Source organism: Panthera tigris, chromosome A2, assembly GCF_018350195.1.
Source record: "Panthera tigris isolate Pti1 chromosome A2, P.tigris_Pti1_mat1.1, whole genome shotgun sequence".
Lineage (NCBI taxonomy): Eukaryota > Metazoa > Chordata > Mammalia > Carnivora > Felidae > Panthera > Panthera tigris.
The window spans coordinates 159713950-159740954 of NC_056661.1; the positions used below are offsets into that span (position 1 = coordinate 159713950).

General features: G+C 42.2%; 1 protein-coding gene across 1 annotated transcript in view; it reads left to right on the top strand.

Annotated features, from left to right (window-relative positions):
* CNTNAP2 (contactin associated protein 2) overlaps positions 1-27005 on the top strand; it is a 1960721-nt gene that overhangs the window by 1746823 nt on the left and 186893 nt on the right. The window contains exon 18 of the mRNA XM_042974552.1: positions 5931-6167. Within this exon, the coding sequence (XP_042830486.1) occupies positions 5931-6167 (237 nt within the window). The remainder of the gene's footprint in view (positions 1-5930; positions 6168-27005) is intronic.

Consider the following 27005-nt stretch of genomic DNA (forward strand, 5'->3'; position numbering starts at 1 on the left):
GCCCCGAGCTGTCAGCACAGAGCCCGACGCGGGGCTCGAACTCACGGACTGCGAGATCATGACCTGAGCTGAAGTCAGCCGCTCAACCGACTGAGCCACCCAGGCGCCCCTGTTTTTATTTTTTTAATTTTTTTGACATGTATTCACTTTTGAGAAACAGGGAGAGATAGAGCGTGCATCGGGGTGGGACAGAGAGAGGGGAGACACAGAATGGGAAGCAGGCTCCAGGCTCTGAGCTGTCAGCACAGAGCCCGACGAGGGGCTCCAACTCAGGAACCGTGAGATCATGACCCGAGCTGAAGTCGGCGCTTAATCAGCTGAGCCACCCAGGCACCCCTGAAAGTAGGTCTTTGTGACCACAGCTCATGCTTTCCTCACCCCCGTTTGCTGCCTCTGGTCTGTCACACTGTGCCTTGCGTCACAGCGTACCGTGAGTGACGCTTGCCATTAACCCTCGGGCAAGAAGTAGGTCTCCTCCGTCTCTTTAGCAACGCCTTTCCCAACACCTTGCACATGTGAACCGGCCAGTGGCTTTGTGTTTCTCACCACCGTGCAGCAACTCCCCTTTATACCCGTCCTTCCCCTCCCACCTGCTTCCCCCCACCTGCGGGCAGCACCCCCCTGCCTCTTTATCCTGAAGCCCTCTTCCCAGGGATATGCTCTTGGATACTCTTCCTTTTTTAAAGAAAAGTGTATTTATTTACTGTGAGAAAGAAAGAGAGAGAGAGAGGCAGGAGAAGGGGAGAGAGAGAGAGAGAGAGAGAGAGAGAGAAAGAATCCCAAGCAGGTTCCGCATAGTCAGCGCGGAGCCCGACAAAGGGCTCAGACTCCTGAACCTCAAGATCATGACCTGAGCTGGAATCGAGAGTCAGAGTCTTAATCGACTGGGCCACCCAGGCGCCCCTTGGATGCTCTTTCCTTTAGCTTCTCAGTGAAGTTATCCTGATGGCCCTATTTAAAATTGTAACCACCCCCACACCACTCCTACTCCTGATCGCACTTAACCCTACCTGACTTCTTTTTCTCATAGTGGACGTTACCTTCTAACACACAATGTACTTCACATGCTTATTGAGTTTATTGTTCAATTTTTCCCTTCCCTTCTGCAAGTTGGTAAGCTTTCCAAGGGTGAGGACTTTCTAAAGACCTTCCAAACATCTAGACAAGGACTGGCTCATAGTAGATATGAAATAAATAATTATTGATGGATACATTAGATTTCCCATGTGTAAGCCTTGGTGTGATTCCTTTCTGGGGTGAATGAATGGCCAGTCTCTCTAGGCAAGGATACTCTGTAATCCTACTTAGCTCCTTAGAAAAAGACTAAGCTCTGAGTTTGACAACATTGTATTTTTAGAATTCCTCTTGATCATTATTTTCACCTGTTTTGCTTCATTTACTACCTGATTCTTTTTGCCCCAATCCTTTGTGCTTTTGGCGGTTGTATTATTCATTATGGGTAGATAAAGTCTTTTCATAATTAATCTTTAATTGCAATACTGGAATAGCATTTCACATGAAAAATGATTTACAAATTAAACCCACATCTCACCTTGGGTAATTATCACAGGTCTGACTAATGTGCATAAAGCCCTCGCAAGGCAGGGAGCGCTCTCCAATGACAGTGTGTTGATTTTTTAATTAACAAAGGTTAAGTAGCATTTTTGCTTGCAGACCTACAATTTAAACTTCTGACATTTGTCACCAAGAAAGATTTCTATAGAGCACATAAGTTGAACTCAAGTAATTATCACTGGTTCTAGTGTATTAACATCTTTTGCATAACACATAATGACCATTTTCGGGACAAAACATTTTTTCCTTCATATCGACTAGATCAGTAAAAGTACTTTCCAGCTCACTGACCCATTTAATAAATCAGGGGTCATCTAAGTAAGAAAAGTGCATAATTTATTTAGTTTTCTTTTATACAGAGAGAAATGGAGTATTCCATTTACCTGCTTTATGAATTAAGAAGAGGGAGTACAAAACCTTATGTAATGAATGCAACAAATAAAAATTAGAACACAGTCATATTTTATGGTCAATTAACAGAAGTGGGGGGAAGGTCAGGCAATGGTACAAAGAAGTAAAGTTAGGAGAAACTGAGAGTAATTTACTGAAATAAAGAGACGGAGACACATAAACACAGAGGGAGGTTGTACATCACGAGCTGGACTAATTTAGAGCTGAAAGGAACCAGAGACAGAACCTAGTTCAAACCCCCTTTTTATGGACAGGAAAACCTGATGCTGAGAGAGATTAAGTGACTTGATGAGACCCACGCACCTAACCTAGAATGGTCAACAGCCGTGATAGGGAGAGATATACAGACGCAGAGGCAGAATGACTGATTGATGTAGAGCCTCAGAATGGCCACGACCAGAAGGAATCAAAGACAAAGAGGCAGAGAGACAGAAAAACCCCTTGAGGACTGTATACAGAAATAATTAAGTACATACACATAAATTTGTTTACCTTAGTCACATAATAAAAATATGATCTAACCTAGATTTATTTGTTCTGCCAACTGGACCTTTTCAAATCTCCAAAAATTTTTTTTCGTCTTAACATTGAAAACATTCTTCTTCAAACTTGCAACTATTAGTAAGACCCATTAAATAGAAGTTATTTCTAAATTACAATACATTCTGGATAGATTGAAGATCACAGTGCTAAGAGAAGTAAAATCATAAAAGTGCTAGAAGAAAATATAGTTGAATAATTATATTATTTTGGATTGGGTTTATTATATTATTTTTAGGTTAGGCTTTATAAAAGCTTAATACCAAAGGCACAAACTGTACAAATAAGAAAGATGGAGGGGACTATATAAACAACATAAACATTCATAGAGAAAAAGAAACACCATATATAAGTTAAAGACACAGTCTGGAAGAATATAGTCGCCAAATTTATAACAGAGTTAAAGCCAAAAATACTGTTATTGATCAATAAGAAACATACCCTCTCCTATTTCCCCCAAATAGGAAAAGACATGAAGAACCAAAAACTAACAGTGGTGAGAACATAAAAATGTATTCAACTCACAGTGTTTGAAGCAATGCAAATTAAAACAATAAGCTCTTCTTTTTTTTTTTTTTTTTAGCCTATAAATTCAAAAGCATTCTGCCAAGTATCCCAATAGACGTGGAAAAGGTGGGAATCTCATGCCCTACCCGTGAAATACAGATTGACAAATTCTTAGAGGAAATTGTACTCCAAATGCTTTTAAAATGTATCTGCCTTTGTATCCAGCGACTGCACTTCTAAGAATTAATTCTAAGGACATATTGAACAAGTGTGCAAAGGTTTTTACAAGGGTATTTATTAGAGTGTCCTGTAAAATGAAAATGGGAGTGAGCTTAAAAGCCCAATGGTAGGAATGGCAAAATAAGTTACAGAGCATTCGCAAGATGAGATGCTTCGCAGATGGCAAACGAGATGTTCCAGTTGTACGTTTATTGCTTGGAGAACGTTTTATGATATATTAAGTGCAAAAAGCAAATTTCAAACCAACGTGTATATCGTGCTCTCACTTCTTCCTTTGTTTTATTTTTTCACACATATGTATGTTCATAGCTAAAAGTAGAAAAGGCTATGTGCTGAAAGTAGTAGTTATAGCTGAGTAGCATTCCAGATTCTCTTCTTCATCTTGCTTATCAGTGTGTTTATGGTTTCCGCACTGAAAAACTATTACGTTTGTAATAAGGAAAAGGGGCAGGAGATATCGAAAAACAATGATTTAAAAATTTCTGTGTATTTTGATAGGATATAATTGTCTTAATTGACTAGCAATGAAAATTCAAACGGCTAGGCGTTTATTGAACAAGAGGCCCTTTGGAAAGCCCTGACTGCAAAAGCGAAAGCCATGGTCACCAAATTGAAATGTTAACACATGGATTGGAATTCTTCCAAATCATAGCAAAGGCCCAAATTCTCTTCAGCGCAGGGGTGTATGAAGCTGGGCTGACGAGCAGATTGCAAAATGGGAAATCCTTCAAAGTGGCTGTTTTTAATAACTTCCTTTGCCATCTACTATTCCGGAGCTTTGATCAAACAGAGCATTGGCCTCCCTTCAACTAATCCTCTACTCAATTATTTCATTTGATAATAAATAACAATCCCTGGAGAATCATCATTCAAACCTATGTACTACACAATGAGAGAATGCGAGGCTTGGGTTTATAAAGATAACAGAGCCAGTCACTTGCCATTTCAGGGCTGAGGATTTACAGACATAAGCAAACGAATACATCTCTGCGCCTAAAGCCTTTGATCCACCCGCCCTGTCTGATGAGTCCCCTCGATGGTGTGCTTCTTCTCAACATACCAGAATAAGTGATCAGAATCCATCCCCAGCTACCAGTCTCATCCAAACACTGACAATCCAATTGATCACCCCACTTTTAAAGGCATCCCAGCCTATATCTCGGAAACATGTACATCGATGGGGATGCTGACCCTGAAGCCCTTCTTCTGCATTAAGTGGTCAACACAGAACAGAATACCATATGCTCAAAATTAAGACAGAACTAACACAACTTTGCCACTGTGGAGCTATGACTCCTTGAGTAAACCTCTGAACTTTCCTAAACTTCAGGCTTCTCATCCGTACAGTGGGGATAATGATGATAATGCCCACCTCGCCAGGCTGTTGGGTGAATCGGGTGAATGACATAAGTAAGGTGCTTTGTAGAGTGCCTACTACATTGCCCTCAAGAGAAGGTCACTTTGGGTTTTTTTTGTTTTTTTTTTTTAACGTTTATTTATTTTTGAGACCGAGAGAGACAGAGCATGAATGGGGGAGGGTCACAGAGAGAGGGAGACACAGAATCTGAAACAGGCTCCAGGCTCTGAGCTGTCAGCACAGAGCCCGATGCGGGGCTCGAACCCACGGACCGTGAGATCATGACCTGAGCCGAAGTCGGATGCTTAACCGACCAAGCCACCCAGGCGCCCCGAGAAGGTCACTTTGTTAACGGTATTTTTTTCTAAATCCCCAGCAGATATTTCTTTTAATAATTTTAATGACCGATCATTTTATTTAATTTCCAGAAAAGTCATTACTCCAAGACGCAGACATGTGTGTAAGCTTGAGCTCCTCCTTTTGTACCAGCTGCTTAAAAAAATCGTAGCCAAGGTTCTTCTAGACATAATTAAATTCACTTGTGATATAATGCTCCAATGACTCAATGAAATTTGTTAGGAATATTTTAATATTTTCATGCTCATGAGCCTCTAACGCTGTAACTTAGGAAATCACAGTGAAATGCTCTTTGTGCTATATGTCTTGCAATGGCATTTAGACAAAAGCGGTAAAATCTAACCTGACCTGGTAATAAGTGTGCTATGGCTGACTTCCATGTAAAATTATCAATTCCAACTTCTGACCACCCCAGAAGCCCCAGGAAGCCTTCATGTGAACTTCAAAGCCAAGTATTTCCTAAGACAAAAACCAGGACCCAGGTCGTGTGGTCACATTTCAAATGGATTTATGCCTTCCAACTAATTGACTTGTTAGCTATGCTAATATATTCATGTTTCTCTGCCTCTTTATTTTTCTTTCAATAGATAATGCTTTGGAAGTGAATGCCATAAGATTAATACAACAACAACAAAGAAACCTAGAGATTTCTATAAACTTCTTTAGGAAACCAGATTAGATTTCCAAAATGGTGTATATGATTTTTGTGTATCTCCAAACATCTTCTTTCTGTGGCAAATTTATGGCTTCTCAGAAGACAGCCTCTTTTCATTAGACATTGTGGCCTGAGGGGGAAAAGCTTCTAGCTTTTGCTATTAGGCAGGGCTGGCTCGAAAGTGAGAATGCTGGCCGCACTTAGCAGCCTCCTTGCCTCCCGCCACTGGGTCCGGGGGCCACAGCAGAGGTAATCCCATCTGAGCGCTGTGCCTTCTGTCGTTCCCAGGTGGTGCCGGGGGCCAGCAGGGTTTCCTGGGCTGCATCCGCTCCCTGAGGATGAACGGGGTGACGCTGGACCTGGAGGAAAGAGCCAAGGTCACTTCCGGGTTCAAATCTGGATGTTCGGGCCACTGCACCAGCTACGGGGCCAACTGTGAGAACGGGGGCAGGTGCCTGGAGAAGTACCACGGCTACTCCTGTGACTGCTCCAACACGGCCTACGATGGGACCTTCTGCAACAAGGGTAAGGCAGAGCCACTTTCCACAGCCGTTTTTACAGATAAACCCAAATCATCTATTTCGTGGTTTGTTCAACTGTCCACAGTGTGCTCTATTCCGAGAGTAAGGTGTTCAGAATTCTCCCGCCTTAGGTGAGAAGTCTCCCATTCATTCTCTGATCTCTGTCCATTCATTCTCTGAACCATTCATTCTCTGATCTCTGTCATTCGCTGAAAGGAGAGGAGCTCCGGATATGTGTGTGAGGAATCTCAGCCCAATTCCGGCAGACCACGCACGGCCTAGAACATTCCAAAGCAAATATCCCCATAACACCTTAATGGTGAGTGACAGAGTAGGTGGCCTCTGAAAGGTGGACTCAGGCCTGACCCTCCCACTCAGGGAGGTCAGAGAGGGTCTGTCGGCGGGCTCGAAGACTGATGGATTGTTGCTGTGGATCAGTCAGGACAGCCGGCAGTCCGGATGCCTGCCCCACCCCCCAGCCCTGGCTGCCAAGAGACTGGATTTGAGCTGGACTCACAAGGAAGCCTGTCTGGCCAGTTATTGTCACTTTCATTATTAGAACCCGGACACACGATGCCTCTATTCGTGGTTCTCAGCCTGAGCCGAACTGCAGGAATGATCACCACCTCTGATCAGTCAGCTTCGAGCACCTGTTACTGGTGCAGTAGTTCAGGCTTGAGTGAGTCTTTAATCCCTAATAAATCCTGCAGGGCCAATCAGCAGACTACGGGAGCCCGATGCATATACATGTTGTCATTCAAGATACACCCCGTGATTCTTCCGTGACTGGAAGAAATGCCCTTACCTGGTCTGTGGCTTCCGTTCCCATGCGTAAACAAGAGGGACGGAGCCCGGGACAGCTGGCGCTTTGCCTAAGCTCCCCCTGAAATGCATGTAAATCACTCTTCCCTGTCTAAATGAATGTATAGTATTTGGGTAAAGTTTTCTGTAAACGGTCGGTATATCTCTTAATAAGAAGCTTTACATAAGTAGCCTATTCATACTCTCATGAATACATGGGGGATGGTTTATGCTGGCATTATTCACACAAGATGCCACACAGAAGGAGGAATTGTTCCATAACATGCTCTGTACATCCAGGCTACTCTCTGGCGGTGCTACAATATGAGCATACAAATGAGGTCAGGCAGGGTTTGAGGAATGAGCACAAGACAACAACAGAGGTGGAAAAGAACACCATTGCTGAATAATGGCATACCACGTTAACAGTGCTATTACAGGGCTTTTTTTCTGCTCGGAATAACACGGTTCCATGATTTTCCTGTGCCACACAATGGGATGGGTTTGCAGAACACATTAATTTTGCACTTGTAGAAATGACAGTCTTGCAATTACCATCCATTGTGCTCAATGCTAATTTAATGCAGTCATTCCATTGCCAAAGTGATGTCTGAATGCAATCAAGTAAGTCTTAATGCCTGGGAGATTCCACTACATAAGTACCAATCTAAAGAATATCATGATCCCCTCATTTTTTTGGAGAGTTGGGTTAAACACAATGGCTCATACAAAACTTCTGGGGGTTAATAAGCAATATTCACAAATAGAAAGGCAGGAGCCAACGTTAGAGACAAAGCTAAACGAAGCTTGTGTGTTTCCCATGACATTATTTCAAAGAATTTACACAAAGGACACCTAAATATTCTCTTAATGTCTGTTTAGCAGGGCAAGTTTATGTTTGACTCAATTCAGGGCTTTAACAAAAGCAAAAATAAAAGCCGAAAAACATATTTGGAAAGTATCCGTGGGCCTCTTTCTGAGTCAATACAGGTATCCTCTTGACCTGGGGAGAAAAATGGTAGTTCTGGTTGAAAAGAATCGAGCTTCGTTTGCAAGCTCCTTCATGGACTTCGTCTTCCCTGTGACGCCCCCAGCCAGGTGCCCCCTCTGTTTCTGGGTCACCTCCCAGGGAGACTCAAGCCGTGTGCAGCTCCTATAACCACACCCTTGCAGTGGGGCTGTAGCCAAAAAACTCAACCTCTAGAGAGAGTGGCCACAGTCACCTGCCGAAGAGTCAGTTCATGCAAGTCCTTCGTGGGCCGTCCTTGGATAATACAGGTCTGCGCTTGTGGATGTGAGAGTGTTCACAACATTTTGCTAAGTGAATGAGGCAGGTCCCGCTATACCATGGACACTCTGATTACATGTTTATACAAAATCAGACACACACACACACACGCACACACGCACACACGCACACAGGAGGAAAGCAAACTATAAGAAAACACACCAATATAGTGACTTCCATTATTTTTAGGGGAGGTAAAAACCCTGTATTTACTTTCATTTCTGTGGTGCTATATTTTCTACTCTTTATACACTGACGTATTCTCTGACTTCCTCGTTTGTTCCTGTTTGGGGGAAGAGCAGTACTAAGAGGCAGAGTTCTGGTCAAAGGTCAGCTGTCTCTGCTTGGACAATATCTAATTGTGAACCAGAAATCAGACACAACCTGACCATGCGATCTGGAACGGAGTAGCATCTCTGGTGAAAGTTGCATAGAGTTAAATTGGCCTCGAAAGATTCATCTCTCACTGCACTGAACAGAGCCCAGTTCTTTACCCTGCTTGCGGGCACTAGAGGAGGGATTGCGTTGTTGGGGCCAAGGTGTATGAAAATAAAAACCTTGAGACATTTGTGTCACACTCAGCCATGCGTGAGGTGCACACTAGGACAGGCAAGGACCCAATGTAGCCAAGGGGGCAAACCAGCCAGGGGTCTCCCCGGGTATGAGGCCATCAGGGGAATGGTGCAAACGGCACACGCTATTTAAATTCTCTGTTTCTCTCTCTTCCTCTCCTTCTTTCCTTCCTTCCCTCCCCCTCCCTCATTTCTTCCTCTCCCCTCCAGCTCTTGGCCCCCACCACCTTGATCTGCATCTACCTCCTCCCCCTCTCTCATTCTCCATCCCCCACACTCTGGGAGCACATTCCTTGTCTCAGCCTCTATCTCTGACTCAATCCTTCCACCTCCCCTACCTACTTTCCCTATTTCTCTTTCTCTTCAAGGAATATATGGCTGTGTTTGTAAATCAAATTACCATGAGCTGCCATGTCATTAAGCTCAGGAGGACAGGGCTGGATTCAAGCAACTCGCACCTGACGACTCCCTTTTGCTTTGTAGATGCTGCACTTTTACTCACGATCCCCTGCCAGCAAATCTATATACACGAGAAAGATCTTTTTGCCTTTCTGTAGCCTCTTATCAGGGAGGCTCCCAGCTTTCTTCAAATGAATCTATAAAGATTTGATCACCAGCTCAGGCATTAGCTCTCCCAGGGCCACCTGCATATTAATAGGTGTGCTGGCTTGGGGGGGGGGGGTACTCATGGTTCAGCTGTGGGTCTGGGTGTATCATCTCCAGGATCAGTGGGGACCTACACGGGGGACCAAATGGATGGTTGCCTGGCATGCCAAGGCTAGTTTTCACTAATTAGGCCCATTTCTTCTTAGAGAGTCAAACCCTAAAACACTGGAAAATTTCATGACTATCAACCTCAGTTTTATTCAAACCAGAAATTACCCACATCTTTAGAAGCAAACTCTCTCTGTGTTTTTAAACCAGAGGCAAAAAAAAAAAAAAAAAAAAAAAAAAAACCAGACCTGTAGTGGCTACAACAATTTCTATATTTAATTTTCGTAATTAAATGCTATAGTAGCTAAATAGTGTCCACCTCCCCCAAATTCATGTCCTCCCGGGAACCTTAGAACATGACCTTGTTTGGAAATAAGGTCTTTGCGGATGTGATTAAGGCAAGGTCATACTGGGTTAGGGTGGATCCTAAATCCAAAGAGAGCGACCTTAGAAGAAGAGGCCAGGACACATACAGACACACAGTCACAAGGGGGAAGGCCACGTGAAGATGCAGGCAGAGATTCAAGCGGTGCAGCCACAAGCCAGGGGACGCCTGGGCCACCAGAGGCCGGAAGAGGCAGGAGGGACCCTCCCCTAGAGCCTTCAGAGGAAGCGTAGCCCTGATAACACCTTCATTTTCGACTTCCACCCCAAAACTGCAAGAGAAGCAATTTCTGTGGTTTTAAACCACCCAATTGGTGGCACTTTGCAATGGCAGCTCCTGGAAACTAATGCACGTCCTAATAAAAATCCGCCATGTTGGGGCTCCTGGGCGGCTCGGTCAGGTGAGCGTCTCACTCTCGATCTCGGCTCGGGTCATGATCTCGAGGTTGGTAGGTCCAAGGGCCATGCCATGCTCTGTGCTGACAGTGTAGAGCCTGCTTGGGATTCTCTCTCTCTCTCTGCCCCTCCCCCACTCACGTGCACTCTCCCTCTCTCTCTCAAAATAAATATATAAACTTAAAAAAAAATCTTCAGTGTTTAATTCCTGCTGTGAAGACAGCTGACATTAGCTGAGAACTTACTATGGGTTGAACGGTATGCTAAGCTCTGTGATGGTGTTAACATCACCTAATACTCATGACAACCCTATGAGGTAGGTGCTATTATTATCATCCCCATTTGACAGAGAAGGAGATTGAGACACAAATGGGTGTAGCAACTTGGCCAGTGCTCACAAGGCACGAAGTAGGAGGACTGGGATTTGGATGCAGGCATTTGACTGGAAGTTCGTATTCTTCACCACTGGGTAGTATTGCTTCTCACCAAGGCTTGGTCCTTCATGTAGGTTGATACAAAACTAAAGATAGAACCCCAAATCTTAAAGCTTTTTAGTTATTGTGATTTGGTATAAAAAAAAAGCAGAATTTTAGGGGCGCCTGGGTAGCTCAGTAAGTTAAGCATCTGACTTCCGCCCAGGTCATGATCTCGCGGTCCCACCTCGGGCTCTGTGCTGACCGCTCAGAGCCTGGAGCCCGCTTCGGGTTCTGTGTCTCCCTCTCTCTCTGCCCCTCCCCTGCTCTCACTCTGTCTCCCCTCTCTCAAAAATAAACATTAGAGAATTTTTTTTTAAAAAGCAGAATTTTATTGGATGCAGAATATATCACAAATTTTTTTTAGGATATAAGATCCGAACAAAGACTTTCCCTCTCTTTCTTGTTTTGTAGGGGTGGGAACATATAGGTGTAAGCTGTATTTATTGATTGATTCATTTGTTTAGTAAGCATTCAGTGAATACCTAATGTGTCTGAAAGCCTTGAATGTGTGGTTGAGTCTCACTACATTGAAATTTTCAAAACATTCCAATGGTTTATTGCTACAGAAACAGGGAAATCTACAGTGTATGAAAGCAGTGGATGTGAATTAGCTGTCACCCAGGCTGCTGCAAACACTTCTTCATTATGATCCCTTCACCGCACCAAGTTTAGCAAGAATTTATCATCCGGAGGCACAAAAATATCCCCTAATTCACTTGTCTGCACTTTTTTTCCTATAAAAATTTTCACGTTCGTCTGCCAAACCAGAATTGCAATTGGAAAAATACCTACCTTTAAATAGTCTGAAGCCATTTTCTGAGCTTAGGGAGTTCTGTTTGCTTCTCAAACATTCGTTTGTTGGTTGCTCAGATAAAGGCCAAAATTAGAGGGAGCATGGTCCCAGGACTGCAGAGCGACTGAGTAGTGGACTAGAGGTCACCGCCATCATTAAAGTCGCTGGAGCACACACCGCCTCACCGTGGTCCCGCGACGTCTCCTGCTCTCCAATGAGTCTCCTGACTCTGACTTGACATTTTAAGACCTGTATTGTTAACGTGATAGAAGAAACTGGGCATGGCCATCTCAGACCCCACATAGAAAATGGAGGACGGACTTGAATGTGAGTTTGAATCCAGCTTCCGCACTTGTGGGTTCTGTAACCTTGAGCAAACTCTTCAGCTCCCCTTGGCCTCATCTTCAGAACTACAAAACACCCGCTTCTTAATTCCACCGTGAGCATCGCATGGAATGGTGTGAATAGCTTTCCAAATAAGACAGTCTGGCACATCAGTCCAACAGCAGATGTCACTTTCCATTCTCAACACTCCTTCCTTTTTTTTTTTCTTTTTTTTTTTTTTGCTGGTGTTGTTGTTTTCACTTTAAATCATGTCGTTCCTTAGTCCTTCCTAAAAGCTTTAAATATCAGATGCCTAACTGGCATCATTCGATTACCTCCGAGTACTGGCTTGCCACTCTGCTACTTCTGGAGCAAGGGCAGTGTCATAAAATGTCAGTTCTACTTAGTTATGGTCACGGTAACAGTATTCTGAAGGTGGAAATGTAGTGTCCACGCCTAAACCCTGATGGACTGAGGAATATGTAGTGATTCTGGAAGGTGTAATTGGAGGATTGGAGGCAATCATCCCTGCATGGGGTCGTGCCTGGTTGTGCAGTTCCTGGTGCAAATTATCCACCCCTGTCAAGAGTCAGCTTGGGTCACCTCAGCAATGGCTGCGTCCCTTCCTAATACAAAGCCCAACCAGAGCCAGGCGAGCCCAAAAGAGTTCAGAACTCCGTTTTGCTGGAGGGAGGCCTCAGACACAAGTCCCAGGCAGACCTCGAGAGGAGAGAGGATTTCCATCGTGCCTCCTATCTCATGGAGGGTGGGAGGAGGCAGCTTTGCCCAAAGCACCGTGAAGATGGCACAAAGGCTACATCTCCAAGACGCCAGGCACAGCAAGCAGAGTAAATCCAGGGCCTGTTTTTCTGTTTTGTTTTTTCTTTTAGAGCAGATTTGAAGATTTTGGGAAGGGGAAGTGGGGGATGAATTAATAGAAAACCTTATGAACAAATGGGAGAGAAAAAGAAAAGTACTGGAATTATGTACCATAGAATCTGTCCCCTGTGTGGAAGGAACTAGGGTAAGCTATTGGCGACAATGGCCTACCCACCCCTGTCTTCCTCCCAGCCTGCAGGAGAGTTTCGAACCAGCAGAGAGAGATGCCTTTCACAGGCTTCTTTTCATTTCCAGTTTGAACAGGAGGCTTTGTAGGTTTGGATGAAGGCCCAAAAGCACAAGAATAGAATTCTTTTTCCCTTTCCTCTTAACGTGTTATTCAAGAGAAGAAAATATCCCTTCTCTAGGTTTCTTAAAACTTCAAACCTTAAGCTACAACTTAAAAATATCATAGAAACATAGGAAGATAATCTACTTAAATGTCTTAGAAAAAAAGAAGGAAAAAGTAAGAAAATACTTACGGGCAAAAAGCTCATAAATACTTAGGGATCAAAGAATAACCTTTTGACTTGATTCCAAAAGGCCAAAGCTGCAGAGATAGCTGGCACATCACTATCGGATTTCATGGTGGGCAAATACATTTCCCCTGGCCTGGGTGGCTCAGTTGGTTGAGCGTCCAATTTTGGCTCCAATCATGATCTCACGGTTCATGAATTCGAGCCCTGCATGGGGCTCTGTGCTAACAGCACAGAGCCTGGGGTCTGCTTCGGATTCTGTGTGTGTGTCTCTCTCTCTGTCCTTCCCCCATTCACTCTGTCTCTCTCTCTCTCTCTCTCTCACACACACACACACACACACAAATAAATAAAAACATTAAATTTTTTTAAGAATTAACACATTCATTTCCCCTGGCCTGGGGATTTTTGTAGGGTCCCAGATATAAAGAAAAACCTGGCCAATTAACTTCCCTAGAGGAAAGGATTTAAAAACTCATTGGGTACATAACACCTGGGTGGCTCAGTCAGTTGAGCATCCAACTTGGGCTCAGGTCATGAGCTCAAAGTTCATGAGTTCGAGCCCCGCATTGGGTTCCCTGCTGTCAGTACAGAGTCCGCTTCGGATCCTCCCTCCCCCACCCTCTGTCTCTCTCTGCCGCTCCCCTGCTCACACTCTCTCTCTCAAAAATAAATAAACATTAAAAAAAAATCCAGCAAGTAAAGCAAGCCCTTTCTAAAACACTAAACATTCTAGAGAAGACAGTTTGGGAGGGCTTTTTTTCTTTTAATTCCAGTGTAGTGAACATACAGTGTTATATTAGTTTCAGGTATACAGTCTATTGACCCAACAAGTCTATATATTACTCAGTGCTCGTGAAGGTAAATGTACCCTTTAATCTATCTGTTTCACCCATCCCACACCACCACCACCACCACCGCCCCTCTGGCAACCACCTGTTTGTTTTCTATAGTTAAGAGACAGTTTTTTGGTGTGTCTCTTTTTTTCCCCTTTGTTTGTTTTGTTTCTTAAATTCCACATGAGTGAAATCATATGGTATTTGTCTTTCTCTGACAGCCTTACTTTGCTTAGCATTATGCTCTCTCTAGTTCCATCCATGTTGTTGCAAATGGCAAGATCTCATCCCTTTTTATGGATGAGCAACATTCCTCTGTGTGTGTGTGTGTGTGTGTGTGTGTGTGTGTGTCCCATCTCCTTTATCCATTCATCTATCAGTGAACACTTGGGCGGCTCCCATGATTTAGCTATTGTAGGGGGTATAGCTCAGTGGTAGAACATTTGACTGCATAATTTAGCTGTTGTAAAGAATGCTGCAGTCTACATAGGGGTGCATATAGCCTTTCGATTTAGTGTTTTCTTATTCTTTGGGTAAATACCCAGTAGTGCAAGTACTGGATCATAGGGTAGTGCTATTTTCAGTTTTTTGAGGACCCTCCAAACTGTCTTCCACAGTGGCTGTACCAGTTTGCATTCCCAACAACAGTGCACAAGGGTTCTTTTTTCTCCACATCCTCGCCAACACTTGTTTCTTGTGTTGTTGATTTTAGCCATTCAGACAGGTGTGAGGTGACATCTCATTGTGGTTTTGATTTGCATTTCCCTGATGATCTTATGCCGTGCCCAGAAATAAATTCAAAATCGATCAAGGACCTAAAGGTGAAACCTGAAACCATAAAAACCCTAGAAGAGAGCATAGGCAGTCATTTCTCTGACATCAGCCATAACAACATTTTTCTAGATATGTCTCCTGAGCAAGGGAAACAAAAGCAAAAATAAACTACTGAGACTACATCGAGATAAAAGGTTCTGCACAGCAAAGAAAACAATTAACAAAACTAAAATACAACCTACAGAATGGGAGAAGGTATTTGCAAATGACATGTCTGATAAAGGGTTAGTATCTAAAATATATTAAAAACATATACAACTCAACACCAAAAGACCAAGTAATCAATTTTAAAATGGGCAAAAGACATGAACAGTCATTTCTCCAAAGAGGACATCCGGATGGCCAACAGACACATGAGAACACAGTTTTTGGACTTTGCTTTAGGTATGGGATGAATAGCAATTTTTCAAATTCGTGTCATTTTCTAATACCCCACCAGGTTTGGGACCTTTTTGGATACAACCAATTTTTCCGTGTGTGTTGTTGAATGCTTTTATTCTTCATCCTTCCGCAATAAGCGGAACTCTAAATAATGTGAAGTTTACAAAACTAACGCTGTCACTTTCCATGGCTTCCGATGTGTTTCTTTCATGAACCTAAAAGGAACCAGTCTAATAATTTGTTTTCAGGGTTTTGCTCTTAAATCACTCACACTTTCAAGCGGGTTCATTCACCACAGTCCGTATTTTCCTTGAGCACTTCACATCTGCAGGGCGTAAAGACCTGCCCCTGACAAGCAGTTCTCTGCCCCACAACCTTTTTGCGTGCTCATCATTTCTAACGGGCAGCTCTGGCCTTAGCCTTTGGGCTCATTCTAAGCATCCTTTGGCTGGAGGAGATTTACTTTCTTCAGTGATCAAGCCTGGAGGTTTTTGAACTGACTTGTCAAATGCTTTTATAGGCCCATCTTATAGATCAACCTGACTTTGACCTCATTTACATATCTTTCCCTCTATCAGTTGTGCTTGACTATAGTCATGGTTGACTTAGGTAAGCGGATATTTTACTTTTTTTTTTTTTCTCCTGTTAAGGCCAAACCCACAGGATGTGGAAATTATTAAGCCCATCTGAGTTCTCTGAGCCATCCCTTGCTTGGCATTTTAAAGGTATTATTTTCATGAGGTCTGGACACATGATGAAGTGATGAGTTCACTAAAAATAAGGTGGCTTCTAAACTTCTATAAAGCAAAGATTCTCAATTGAATTGAATTATTGGCAGTAAAAATTAACAGGTCCATGTGCTGTAGGAGTGAAGTAATGTCAGGGAGCTGATCATTAGTAATAATTTAATTTCTTCACATGCACGGAGCACAAGTTTAGTGTAATGTGGGAACACCTACTAAAAGCTTACTATGTGGGAAGCAGTGAATTGACAGAGATGAATGAGACCAGGCTTGGAATGAAGTGGAGATGATTGACCCAACTGCAATATAAAGGGAAAACGAGACAGAAAGTGCTGAGTGAAACCTACATATGGAACCAACCCATTCTGAAGGTTCTAACGGTAAAGCCACTTTTAAAGTCTCATCAGCGTGGCTAATTGTAGTGGGTCTCAACCTAATTCTGGGGCCAGGAGTTTGACTAAGGGAAAAGACTCTTTAAAAAACATTTTTCATGAATGAATCTCAAGTCTAAGGATTTAAGAAACCCTATGAATCTCAAATATGACAAAAATAAAACCACTTAAACATATATTATTAAAACCTAAAGAACTTTAAAGAATTTAAAAGAGAATTTTAGGGGCACCTGGGTAGCTCAGTCAGCTAAGCATCCAACTCTTGATTTGGGCTCAGGTCATGATTTCATGGTTCCTGAGATTGAGCCCCCTGTCAGGCTTCGTACTGACAGCTTGGAGCCTGCTTAAGATTCTTTCTCTCCCTCTCTCTCTCTCTGCCCCTCCCCAACTCACAAACGTGCATGCTTTCTCTCTCTCTTTCTCTCTTTCTTTCTCTCTCTCTCACAGAAATAAATAAATAAACATTTAGTTTATTTTTTTTAAGTTTATTTATTTATTTCTGAGAGCAAGAGAAAGTGCGTGCATGTGAGCTGAGGTGGTGCAGAGAGAAGGAGAGAGAGAATCTCAAGCAGGCTCTGAGCTGTCAGCATGGAGCCCTACTCAGGGCTTGATCTCAGGAACTGTGAGATCATGACCTGAGCCAAAATCGAAAGTTCAACACTTAACCAACTGAGCCACCCAGGCACCCCAATAAATAAACGTTTCAAAAAAATAAATAACTAAAACAGAATTTTAAACACATCCCAATTAAAATTTTTGTCTCTGAAATAATATTATTGATATTTATAAGAAGTGTTTACCTGCTTTTAATGTTACAAAATTTGATTGGACAAAATATTTTAGGATTCAGATCATTTTAACCCCTTCAATTTATACCCCACTAGCCAATAATATTTTGTGAAGTTTGCTTCCTTTGTTTTTAATACAGAAAGAATAGGGAACTTTAAAAATGGGCCAGGGGCACCTGGGTGACTCAGTCAGTTGAGTGTCTGACTCTTGCTTCCAGCTCAGGTCATGATCTCCTGGTTTCGTGGGTTTGAGCCCTGTATCAGGCTCTGAGCTGGCAGCTCTGAACTACTTCTCATTCTCTCTCCCTGTGTCTCTGTCCCTCCCCTACTCGCACTGTCTCGGTCTCTTCTCAAATAAATAAAACAAAAATTAAATAAATAGATAAAAGTTTAAAAATGGGCCAAACACCTCACCAAAGAAGATAGACAGATGGCAAATAAAGCATATGAAAAGATGCTCCACATCCCATGTCATCAGGGAAGTCCAAGTTGAAACAACAAGGAGATACCTCTACACATTTAGAAGAATGGCCAAAATCCAGAACACTGACAACACCAGATGCTGATGAGGATGTGGGGCAACAGGAATTCTCACTCATTGCCCGTGGGAATGTGAAATTGTGTAGTCCCTTTGGAAGACAGGTTGGTGGTTTCTTAGAAAACTAAAAATACTTTCACCATAAGATCTGCCAATCATGCTCCGAGTTTTTACCCAAATTCAAATTCAAATTCAATTCCATTTACCCAGAGGAATTAAAAACTTAATGTTCACTCAAAAACTCTACATGCTGTTTATAGCAGCTCGACTCATAATTGCCAAAACTTGGAAGCAACCAAGATATCCTTCAGTGGGTGAATGGACAAACAGGTATGGGTACATCCAGACAATGGAATATTATTCAGCATTAAGAAGAAATGAGTTATCAGATCATAAAAAGACACAGAAGAAACTTAAAGTCATATTACCAAGTGACAAAAGCCAATCTGAAAAGGCTACGTACTGTATGATTTCATCTACATGACATTTTAGAAAAGACAAAACTGGAGACAGTAACAAGATCAGTGGTTGCAAGGGATTGGGGGAAGGGAGAGAGGGGGTAGGTAGGTGGCGCACAGAAGATTTTTAGAGCAGCAAAATACTCCGTACAAAACTATATTGATGGACACATGTCATTATACATTTGTCCAAACCCGTAGGATTTGGATGGGTTCACCAAGAATGAACCCTAATGTCAGCTATGGACTTTGGGTGATAACGATGTGTCATTGTGGGTTCACTGATTGTAACAAATGTACTACTCTGGTGGGGGACGTTAATAGTGGAGAAGGCTACCCATGTGTAGGTATGCAGGTGGCATATGGGAAATTTCTATACCTTTTTCTCAATGTTGCTGTGAACCTAAAACTGCTCTTTAAAAAAGCAGGGGGTGGAGGGCTTTAAAAAAAAGAGAATAGGAATATTTTTCCATTTTCCAAAACTGTGTTCTCATCCTTTCAGTTTTTGCCCTCACCCCGAGAATTGTATATGTGTCTAATGGGATACCCCCTTTCTGTATTCCTATTTTAAACATACCCCTTTAAAGATACCACTTCGAAGATCAGCACGTTGATGTGTAATTAACACCTGATCCCTGCTATTTTGTTAAAGGGGGTCTTCTAAGAACTCTGTTAACTTCAACACTACAGGATTTTATTTTGATATCCTAAAGTTCAGACTTGACTAATGCAAACTTGCTACCTTTCAACTTGTACAAATGACTTATCATTTTCCGCACCCATGGACAATTTTACTTCCTTTGTTCCTCCCTAAGGAGAAGGTCAAGAGTAGCTTAAAGTAGGATCCCCATTCAGGGCCCTTTGTGAATCATTCTCTCTACAACCCTCATGATGCCAAAATATTCCTTCAAACCCTCTGTTCCAATCCACTCTATTCACACAAACAACATTTTTTTAATGTTTGTTTTTGAGAGAGAGAGAGAGAGAGAGAGAGAGAGAGAGAGAGAGAATGAACAGGGGAGGGACAGAGAGAGAAGGGAACAGAGGATCCAAAGTGGGCTCTGTGCTGACAACAGTGAGCACCGAAATCAGACGCTTAACTGACTGAGCCACAGGCACCCCAAACAAACAACACTATTCTCAACTAATTTCATTTTTTTAAAAAAGGAATCTGTACTTTCTTACTGTTTCCCAGTTAAAGAGGGAAAATTAACATTATTTACAACAATGGAGCAAGAATACCTGAAATTCCAATTTCAACATTATTGAAAACAAAATTGGACAGTCAGACCAGTCTCTTGGCATTCTGTTGCTTTTAAATTTCATTAATTACATAAAATGTATCATTCACAGGATTGCGAGGATCAAAAGAACTGGTGTATGTAAAAGTACGTTGAAAAACACTGATCTTATGAAAATGCAAATGATCGTTAAGGCTATCAATCACGACGCCAGAGGTCCTGGAGTCCAGGTCTCTTGCTAAAGAGAATGTATGACGGGTTGCCATTCAAAAGCCACCAGAAAACCCTGCACAGGACTTTGCCGTCCACACTGGTGGTGTTACCTGACTGACAGCAGAGAGTTGTGCCTTCCATGCCCATGTCTCTGCACCACAATGTCCCGTATTATCTGGAAGCTCAGGGATGACAAAGTTCAGCAGATGTTAGACCTCAGACTTGGAATCTTCCACAGCCTGCCTTCCTTGTCCAGCTCTGGAGTACAGGGCCCTGGTTACATTCCCGTCTGTATCATAGAATTGTCATGAATCATTTGGCCTGGAACAGCATTAAAGCAGCAAGCACATTTGAGATTAAATGAGAATGGATTCTGAAGGCTCCTCTTGGGGTTATTCGTGAGGTCTTTAGAAAAGAATATTGGTTCCTTGAATCCTTACAGAATTTCAAAAAATAAAAAGTGACTGCTGCATTCTAGAAACCCCATCTAAAATTTTCCCTTTATCTCAGGTGATTAATGGTCTCTCTGCCCCTCTGTGCCCTGATTAAGGGTGACAACTCCAGTTCAGATGATCAATCTGGGTATAAGTTTAATCAAATGTAGCCTAAATATTTGCACAAAGTCATTGCCAGCCACTTCTTAGATTTCAGAGTCAGAGATTAGTAAGATTATAAGTAAAATGCTTTCTGAAACTTTACCTTTGAAGTAATCTAGTTTAAATCCCTTTTAAATGGCTCTGTTAACCTGTTGGCTTTTATAATTCCTTATAATGGAATCTTGTTAATTCAGTTAAAAATGTAAGTTAAGTCACGTGAATCAACTTAAAACTTGAAGTTATAAATCAACTTGAAGTTGTAAGTTGCAAACACATTGATATTCCTACTAAACAGGCAAAAAGTGTTATCTTCTATGACTTTTTACAGTATCCTACTGAATCAGAAGCCACATGTGGATGTTACAGCACTTCCTAATTTCTTTAAAAATATCAAGGGCTCTTTCAAAAAGTTTTATTTCTAAAAAAAAAAAGTTTTATTTCTATTGCCATGATGAATTTATCATTATTCAGACTTTCAGCTTTGCCCTAACATTCAAATGTCATTGGGTTACTTATTTCAATACTTTCTTCAGTTACTCATAAATTGTTAAGAGTTCGTGAAGCTCTTTTTTTGTTACCAAATCAAAGTATCTCACGGTTGGAGAGGATATTATGTTCTCTTCAACTGACATTTATTGAACACCTCATTTTATGCCAGGCACTAAACTAAGTAGGTTCCCATATCTTACCTTATTAATCATCATAGCAATTTTAAGATGTAGGTGTTAGTCCCCTATTTTTATAAATGAGAATGCTAAGACTCCCAGAGGTGAAGTTTATTATCTACACTCACCTGGCTAGTCAATGACAGATCGGGATTACAACTGGGGAGCCCTGGCACCTTATAAAATATCCAAAATAGTGTCTTCTTTATAACACACTCACTCGATGGGATCCAGACTGTGCTTGATAGGTCTCAGGACCACGTGAGTCAGCTCATTCCACATTTAGACTTTTCTGGCCACCGGAAAGGTTTCTTTTATCCTGTACCATCATCGCTACTAAAAATGGGAAATAACTTTAGACACGGTGGAGGTCAGACTCTGGGTTCAAATCCCTATGCCTTTAAGAACTCAGGGACATCTGTGCACCTTCAGAATTCACAACTCCAAGGAGACAAGTAAAATCGCCTAACCTGAAGCTTGACACAGAAGAGGTATTTAACAGCTGATAAATTCCATAGTCTACTCTTTCCTTTACTGGCACCTTAATGATATGCTCCGGGGACAAGGATGGCATATGGTCACTGGCCCACTTTGCAGTTACTGTTCTCCCAACACCCCAGAAAGCCTTAAAATAATCACAAACTCTCAATAATATGAATTTTACAAAATAACACTCTTTATCTTTTCTCACATACGAGCTCCATGACTCAGCTGAAACTCTCTACACTTCTTTTCTTCCATGAATCTAAAAAGAATGAGTCTAACAAATTGGCTTTTAAATGTCTTTTACTTTTAAATGTCTCACGTTTTCAGCTCCCCTGCAAGCAGGTCTGTTCCCCCATGTCCACATTGCCCTTGACTATTTCATCATGTCTGCAGGGCATACTTCCCTTAGTAGTTGTCCCATATAAATGGCAAGCTAGTGAGTTCCATGGAGAGCAGTGAATACATCGTGCCCGATTTGTCTTTCTCTTTCTATCATCCCAACCTGATGGCTGACCAAAGGCCTAAGGCCCCAAAGTTCTGAATAACTTTTCCTTCTTTCGTTGCCTCATTTCCTGGGGCTCTCTGTGTGTGGCTGATCGAGGAAACACATACATGCACACACACACACATGCACACACACACGTGTGCACGCACACAGACAGCAGGGTCAGAACAACAATTTGACTGGGCTTGTCCATTTCTAACTATAAGTCTCAGACAACAAGATACAAGATATTTCTTGTGTTGTTTAGGGCATCACCCACACACCTTGTCCATGATTCTGTGTTAATAGTGGAGAGTACCTTTCTCTCCAAATACACAAAGTGACAAATGAAACAAGGGACATAGACAGTCTGACCAAATAAATTCTTGGACATGAGAGACCACTGTAGATTGCTTTATAACAAAGAAGGTGATTCACAGGGTAAATACAGGACATGCCCTGTGAGTTTTCTTACTGATGAAATTCATGCTTCGAATTGCTGATTGGTGGTCCCTGAAGGATTGCAGTAACTGTGTTCTAGTCTGGAGATTGCGTTATAGGTGATACACCTCTGATAACTGAAATTCCAAAAAAAACATGGGAATTACCAAAAACATGGCAATTACCAATAAATCTCTGCATCCATTTTTATAAGGAGACGCAAGTGTGGACACATTTCGCCAGCTACTACTGTCTCTCACGTCATTGCAGTTATTACAGACAGGAGCCCAGGCGACGGGCCCTGAGCTTTTGGCCTTGGTGTGGCCCATGAGCCTTCTTTCCCACTACAGAGTCAGGCTCTGATCACAGCATGAGTCTCCCTTTCTCTGGCCAAAGAGTAATGTAAAAATTATAACACACATTAAATATTTATCCTCGAGACAAGAGTAAAAGAATTCATAAGCCGAGACACAACCGGCAAGCATTCCAGAATGCAGAGTAGATGTCTCAGTCCATTTACGCTGCTCTAACAAAATAGCACCAACAGGTGGCTTATCAACAACAGAAATCTGCTTCTTATCATTCTGGAGCCTGGAAGTCCCAGATGAGAGAGACAGCATTGTCCGGTGAGAGTCCTCTTCTGGGCCACAGACTTTTCATTGTGTCCTCACTTGGCAGAAGGAGCTAGGGAGGTCTTGTGGGTCTCTTTTTATGGAGCCTTATAAAAGGAACATCAGTAATCCTGTCATTCAGGCTCCGACCTCATGGCCCCACCTTCTAACACTCTCACTTTGGGATTTTGGAGGGTTTTTTTTAATGTTTATATTACTTATTTTTGAGAGAGAGCAAGGAGGGGAGGTGCAGAGAGAAAGGGGGACAGAGGATCCAAAGCAGGCTCCACGCTGACACCAGAGAGCGTGATGCAGGGCTCCAACTCACGAACTGTGAGATCATGACCTGAGCTGAAGTCGGATGCTTGACTTACTGAGCCACCCAGGTGCCCCTAACACTATCACTTTGGATGTCAGGATTCCAACGTATGACTTTGTGGGTGGATACAAACATTCAGACCATAGTAGTAGCCATTCTCTTCTATAAAAACAAATGATATAAGCAAATCTCTGCCACTGCCCAGTCTCTCCCCTTCAGATCGCTGACTCTTCCCCCATCCCAGCACACACACACATACACCCAAAGTGGCTCACTACCATCCTCATTACAATGGAGGGAATTGTTTTTAATTAAACTTTTAAAGCATCTCTTAGTTCAGAAGGAAGACATCGTGGAAAAAATAGGAGTAATTTAAAGAATGCATGACAGACCAGCTACTCTCCACCTAAAAGGATTTTCTTTGAATCACCTACTTGTCCATTTTCTTTCCTGTGGTTGGATAGTCAACTAATTAGAGCATCATTTGAGTGAGCGTCAGTGGGTCAGGGAGAAGGGCGAGACACCTGAATGTGGGTTGGATGGTTGAGGTTGTGTCCTCAAGGAGCCAGGTGTCATTTAGGAGTGAGGAAGGTGTTGGGCAAGCTCTAGGGAAGTGGTTACGGTGAATTCTGGGAGGACATGAGTTGAAGAGCTTCAGAAGTGTCTGGGAGGGATGCGGGGGGCAATCAAAGATACCTCCCTTTCTTTCATGATCTTGCCTGAGGCCAGCCTTGTTCCGGCAGAGAGAGAGAAGAACCGTATCCTTGCTCCTTTTAGCAGGCTCCCTTGCTACTAAGATTCAGAATTCAGGATAGTGCTATAATTTAGTTACATTACCAAATAAATAATCTTTAGTTATTGGTCCATGTTAGAATATCGCACTATAGGAAAATGTATTCCAAGTTCCTAAAATCAATTTATATTATTATAATGTACTGTGTATCATTATGAACATAATATTAGCATATATAGCATAAACATTTTTCCTTTAAACCACTTGATCTTCATACCCATTATTTAAAAAGACTACTTAATATTCCATCCAGTAGGTTTACCAAAATTTATTTAACCTAAGTATCTCACAATAGGGAAATGGCAATTTCTATTTCTGCTCTCAAAATTGTTTCCAATTTTTTATTGTAAATAATACTGCGGTAAATGTTTTTATAAATGGCATTTTGGTATTTTACATTATTTACTTAGGATGGATTGCCACGTGTGGAGAGGTAGCATTAGAGAGTATGAAATGTTTATGGTTTTTCATCTGTGGAGCCAATCTGATTTCCCAAACTCAATGCCAGCAAACGTGAGAAAGCCTGGTTCTCTGAATGCAATCAGCACCGTTTTCTTTTTTCCCCTTTTTTCATTGTTGTGAAAATAACAAGCCAAAAATGGTTACCATTTTAATTTGCGCCTCTTTCCTGGAGAACAAAGAATTCAAGAGAAAAGTGTGGCAAAATGGATGCGCCTCTGAGAAAGGTCCACTGGGGGGCTACCAAGAGGCTGTTAGCACTGAGCACCACATTTAACGTGCTGAAATCCTCTCCAGGTTCAAAAGTTTCATTTGCTGATGTCCTAGCATGGAGAGAATGGGGATTCCAACGGACACTAAGAGTTCATAAAAGACTGTACAAAAATGAACTTTTAGAGGTCAGTTGGATATTATCTATCAAAACATAATTTTTATGGGGCGCCTGGGTGGCTCAGTCAGTTAAGCATCCAACTTCGGCTCAGGTCATCATCTCGCGGTTTGTGAGTTCGAGCCCCGCACTGGGCTCTGTGCTAACAGCTCAGAGCCTGGAGCCCCATTCGAATTCTATGTCTCCTCCTCTCGCTGCCCCTCCCATGCTCATGATCTGTCTCTCTCAGTCTCTCCATAATAAATAAACATTAAAAAAATTTTTTCATTAAAAAAAATAAAATTTAAAAAATGCAACTTTTATGTATTCTATTGAATTCAGGAATTATTCTCAAGAAATCCATCCTAGAGAAATACTAGTGTTATAGAAGTATAAATTCACAAGAATAGTCATGACAACATTTTGTGTGTCATAATGAAATATAGAGGAAAAAACTAAATATCCATCAATAAAGGAATTACTCTTGAATTGTGGTACATAACCATTAGAAAGAGTAAGATGGACATATTGATTCACATGAGAAAATATCCCTTCTATCAGTAAGCTTAAAAAAGCAGAATATGTAGGGATGCCTGGGTGGCTCAGTGGGTTAAGCGTCCGGCTTCAGCTCAGGTCATGATCTCACAGTTCGTCAGTTCAAGCCTGGTGTCAGGCTCTGTGCTGACAGCTCAGAGCCTGGAACCTGCTTCAGATTCTGTGCTCCCCCCCAACTCTGCTCCTCCCCTCCCTGCTCTCTCTCAAAAATAAATAAACATTTAAAAAAAGAAGCAAAATATGTAGAGTTGGATTGTATTTATGTTAAAAACCCAGGTATCTTCGTGTGTGTGTTATAATACACACACACACACACACACACACACACACACACATGCACTACACACAAATGGGGTTGTTTTCAACATGAGCAGAATTGTACTGTATACAAAGCAAAAGATACATATAATCCGTCCAGCCTTTTTCCAAGATTTTACAGACTGTTAGCCTGGTTGCCTGCAGAGGTGATATGACGTGAAGTATAGGACAGTTTTGACATTTTACTCTGTAAAAAGTTTACCTTTTTTGAACCATAACCATGTGTGATGTTGAAAAGCAAAAGTCAAATGAATAGATATGCTCCAACTCTTAGAAGGTTCTCATTTCCTAATTCCTAATGAAGGAAAGGTCTAGTGGCTTCACCTTTGCCCTGTTGTAGCAAACTACAGTGAAATGGAACAATTTTCAATTTATTACTTGAATTCCATCCTTTAAAAAAAATTTTTAATGCTTATTTATTTTTGAGATAGGGACAGAGCACGAGCAGGGAAGGGGCAGAGAGAGGGAGACACAGAATCCAAAGCAGGCTCCAGGCTCCCAGCTGTCAGCACAGAGCCCGACACTGGGTTCGAACTCACCAACTTTGAGATCATGACCTGAGCCGAAGTCGGACACTTAACCGACTGAGCCACCCAGGTGCCTCTTGAATTCAATCTTTTATATAAATTTTCCATTTATGCCTTTTGAGCACATTTATTTAATGAGCTATTTATTTATTAAGAAATTAAAGGTTCCAGTTCCACATAAACACAGCAGATCGACCGCATCTATTTGCTTTTGCTTCACGCTAAAATCTCTGGGGAAGGACTTTAAAAAAAGGATCAAAGCGGTCAAGAGAAGACAGCAACTTTTATAAAGGCCAGAAGCAAAAGGAAGAATAAACACTTAGTAGACAGAGGAAAGCTCGAGCCTAAGATTGTTGACGGAGAGGCTCAAGAGCAAGCAGGTTTGTACGTCTGGCCCCCTGAAAGGCTCACACATGAGGGGCTCCAGGTACCTCAGAAAGAGGGAGTTGAAAACAGAGGATTGCCTTCAAGTTTGTATAAAGAAGCCAATCTCCCCACCCTGTAGCTGGGCAACAACCCCGATGCCAAGTAGGGATGAAGATTGGCGGTTTGCTCCCTGGAGGGGCTGGATGCCAGGATAGTCCCCGTGGCCAAGGACAGGGGTGCCATCGTGATCTCATGGGAACTAAGTGGAAGTTTCCATGCAGGCTTCTAGAATCCTGGCCACGATTCCTTCCAGGAATCCTCGTTGGGG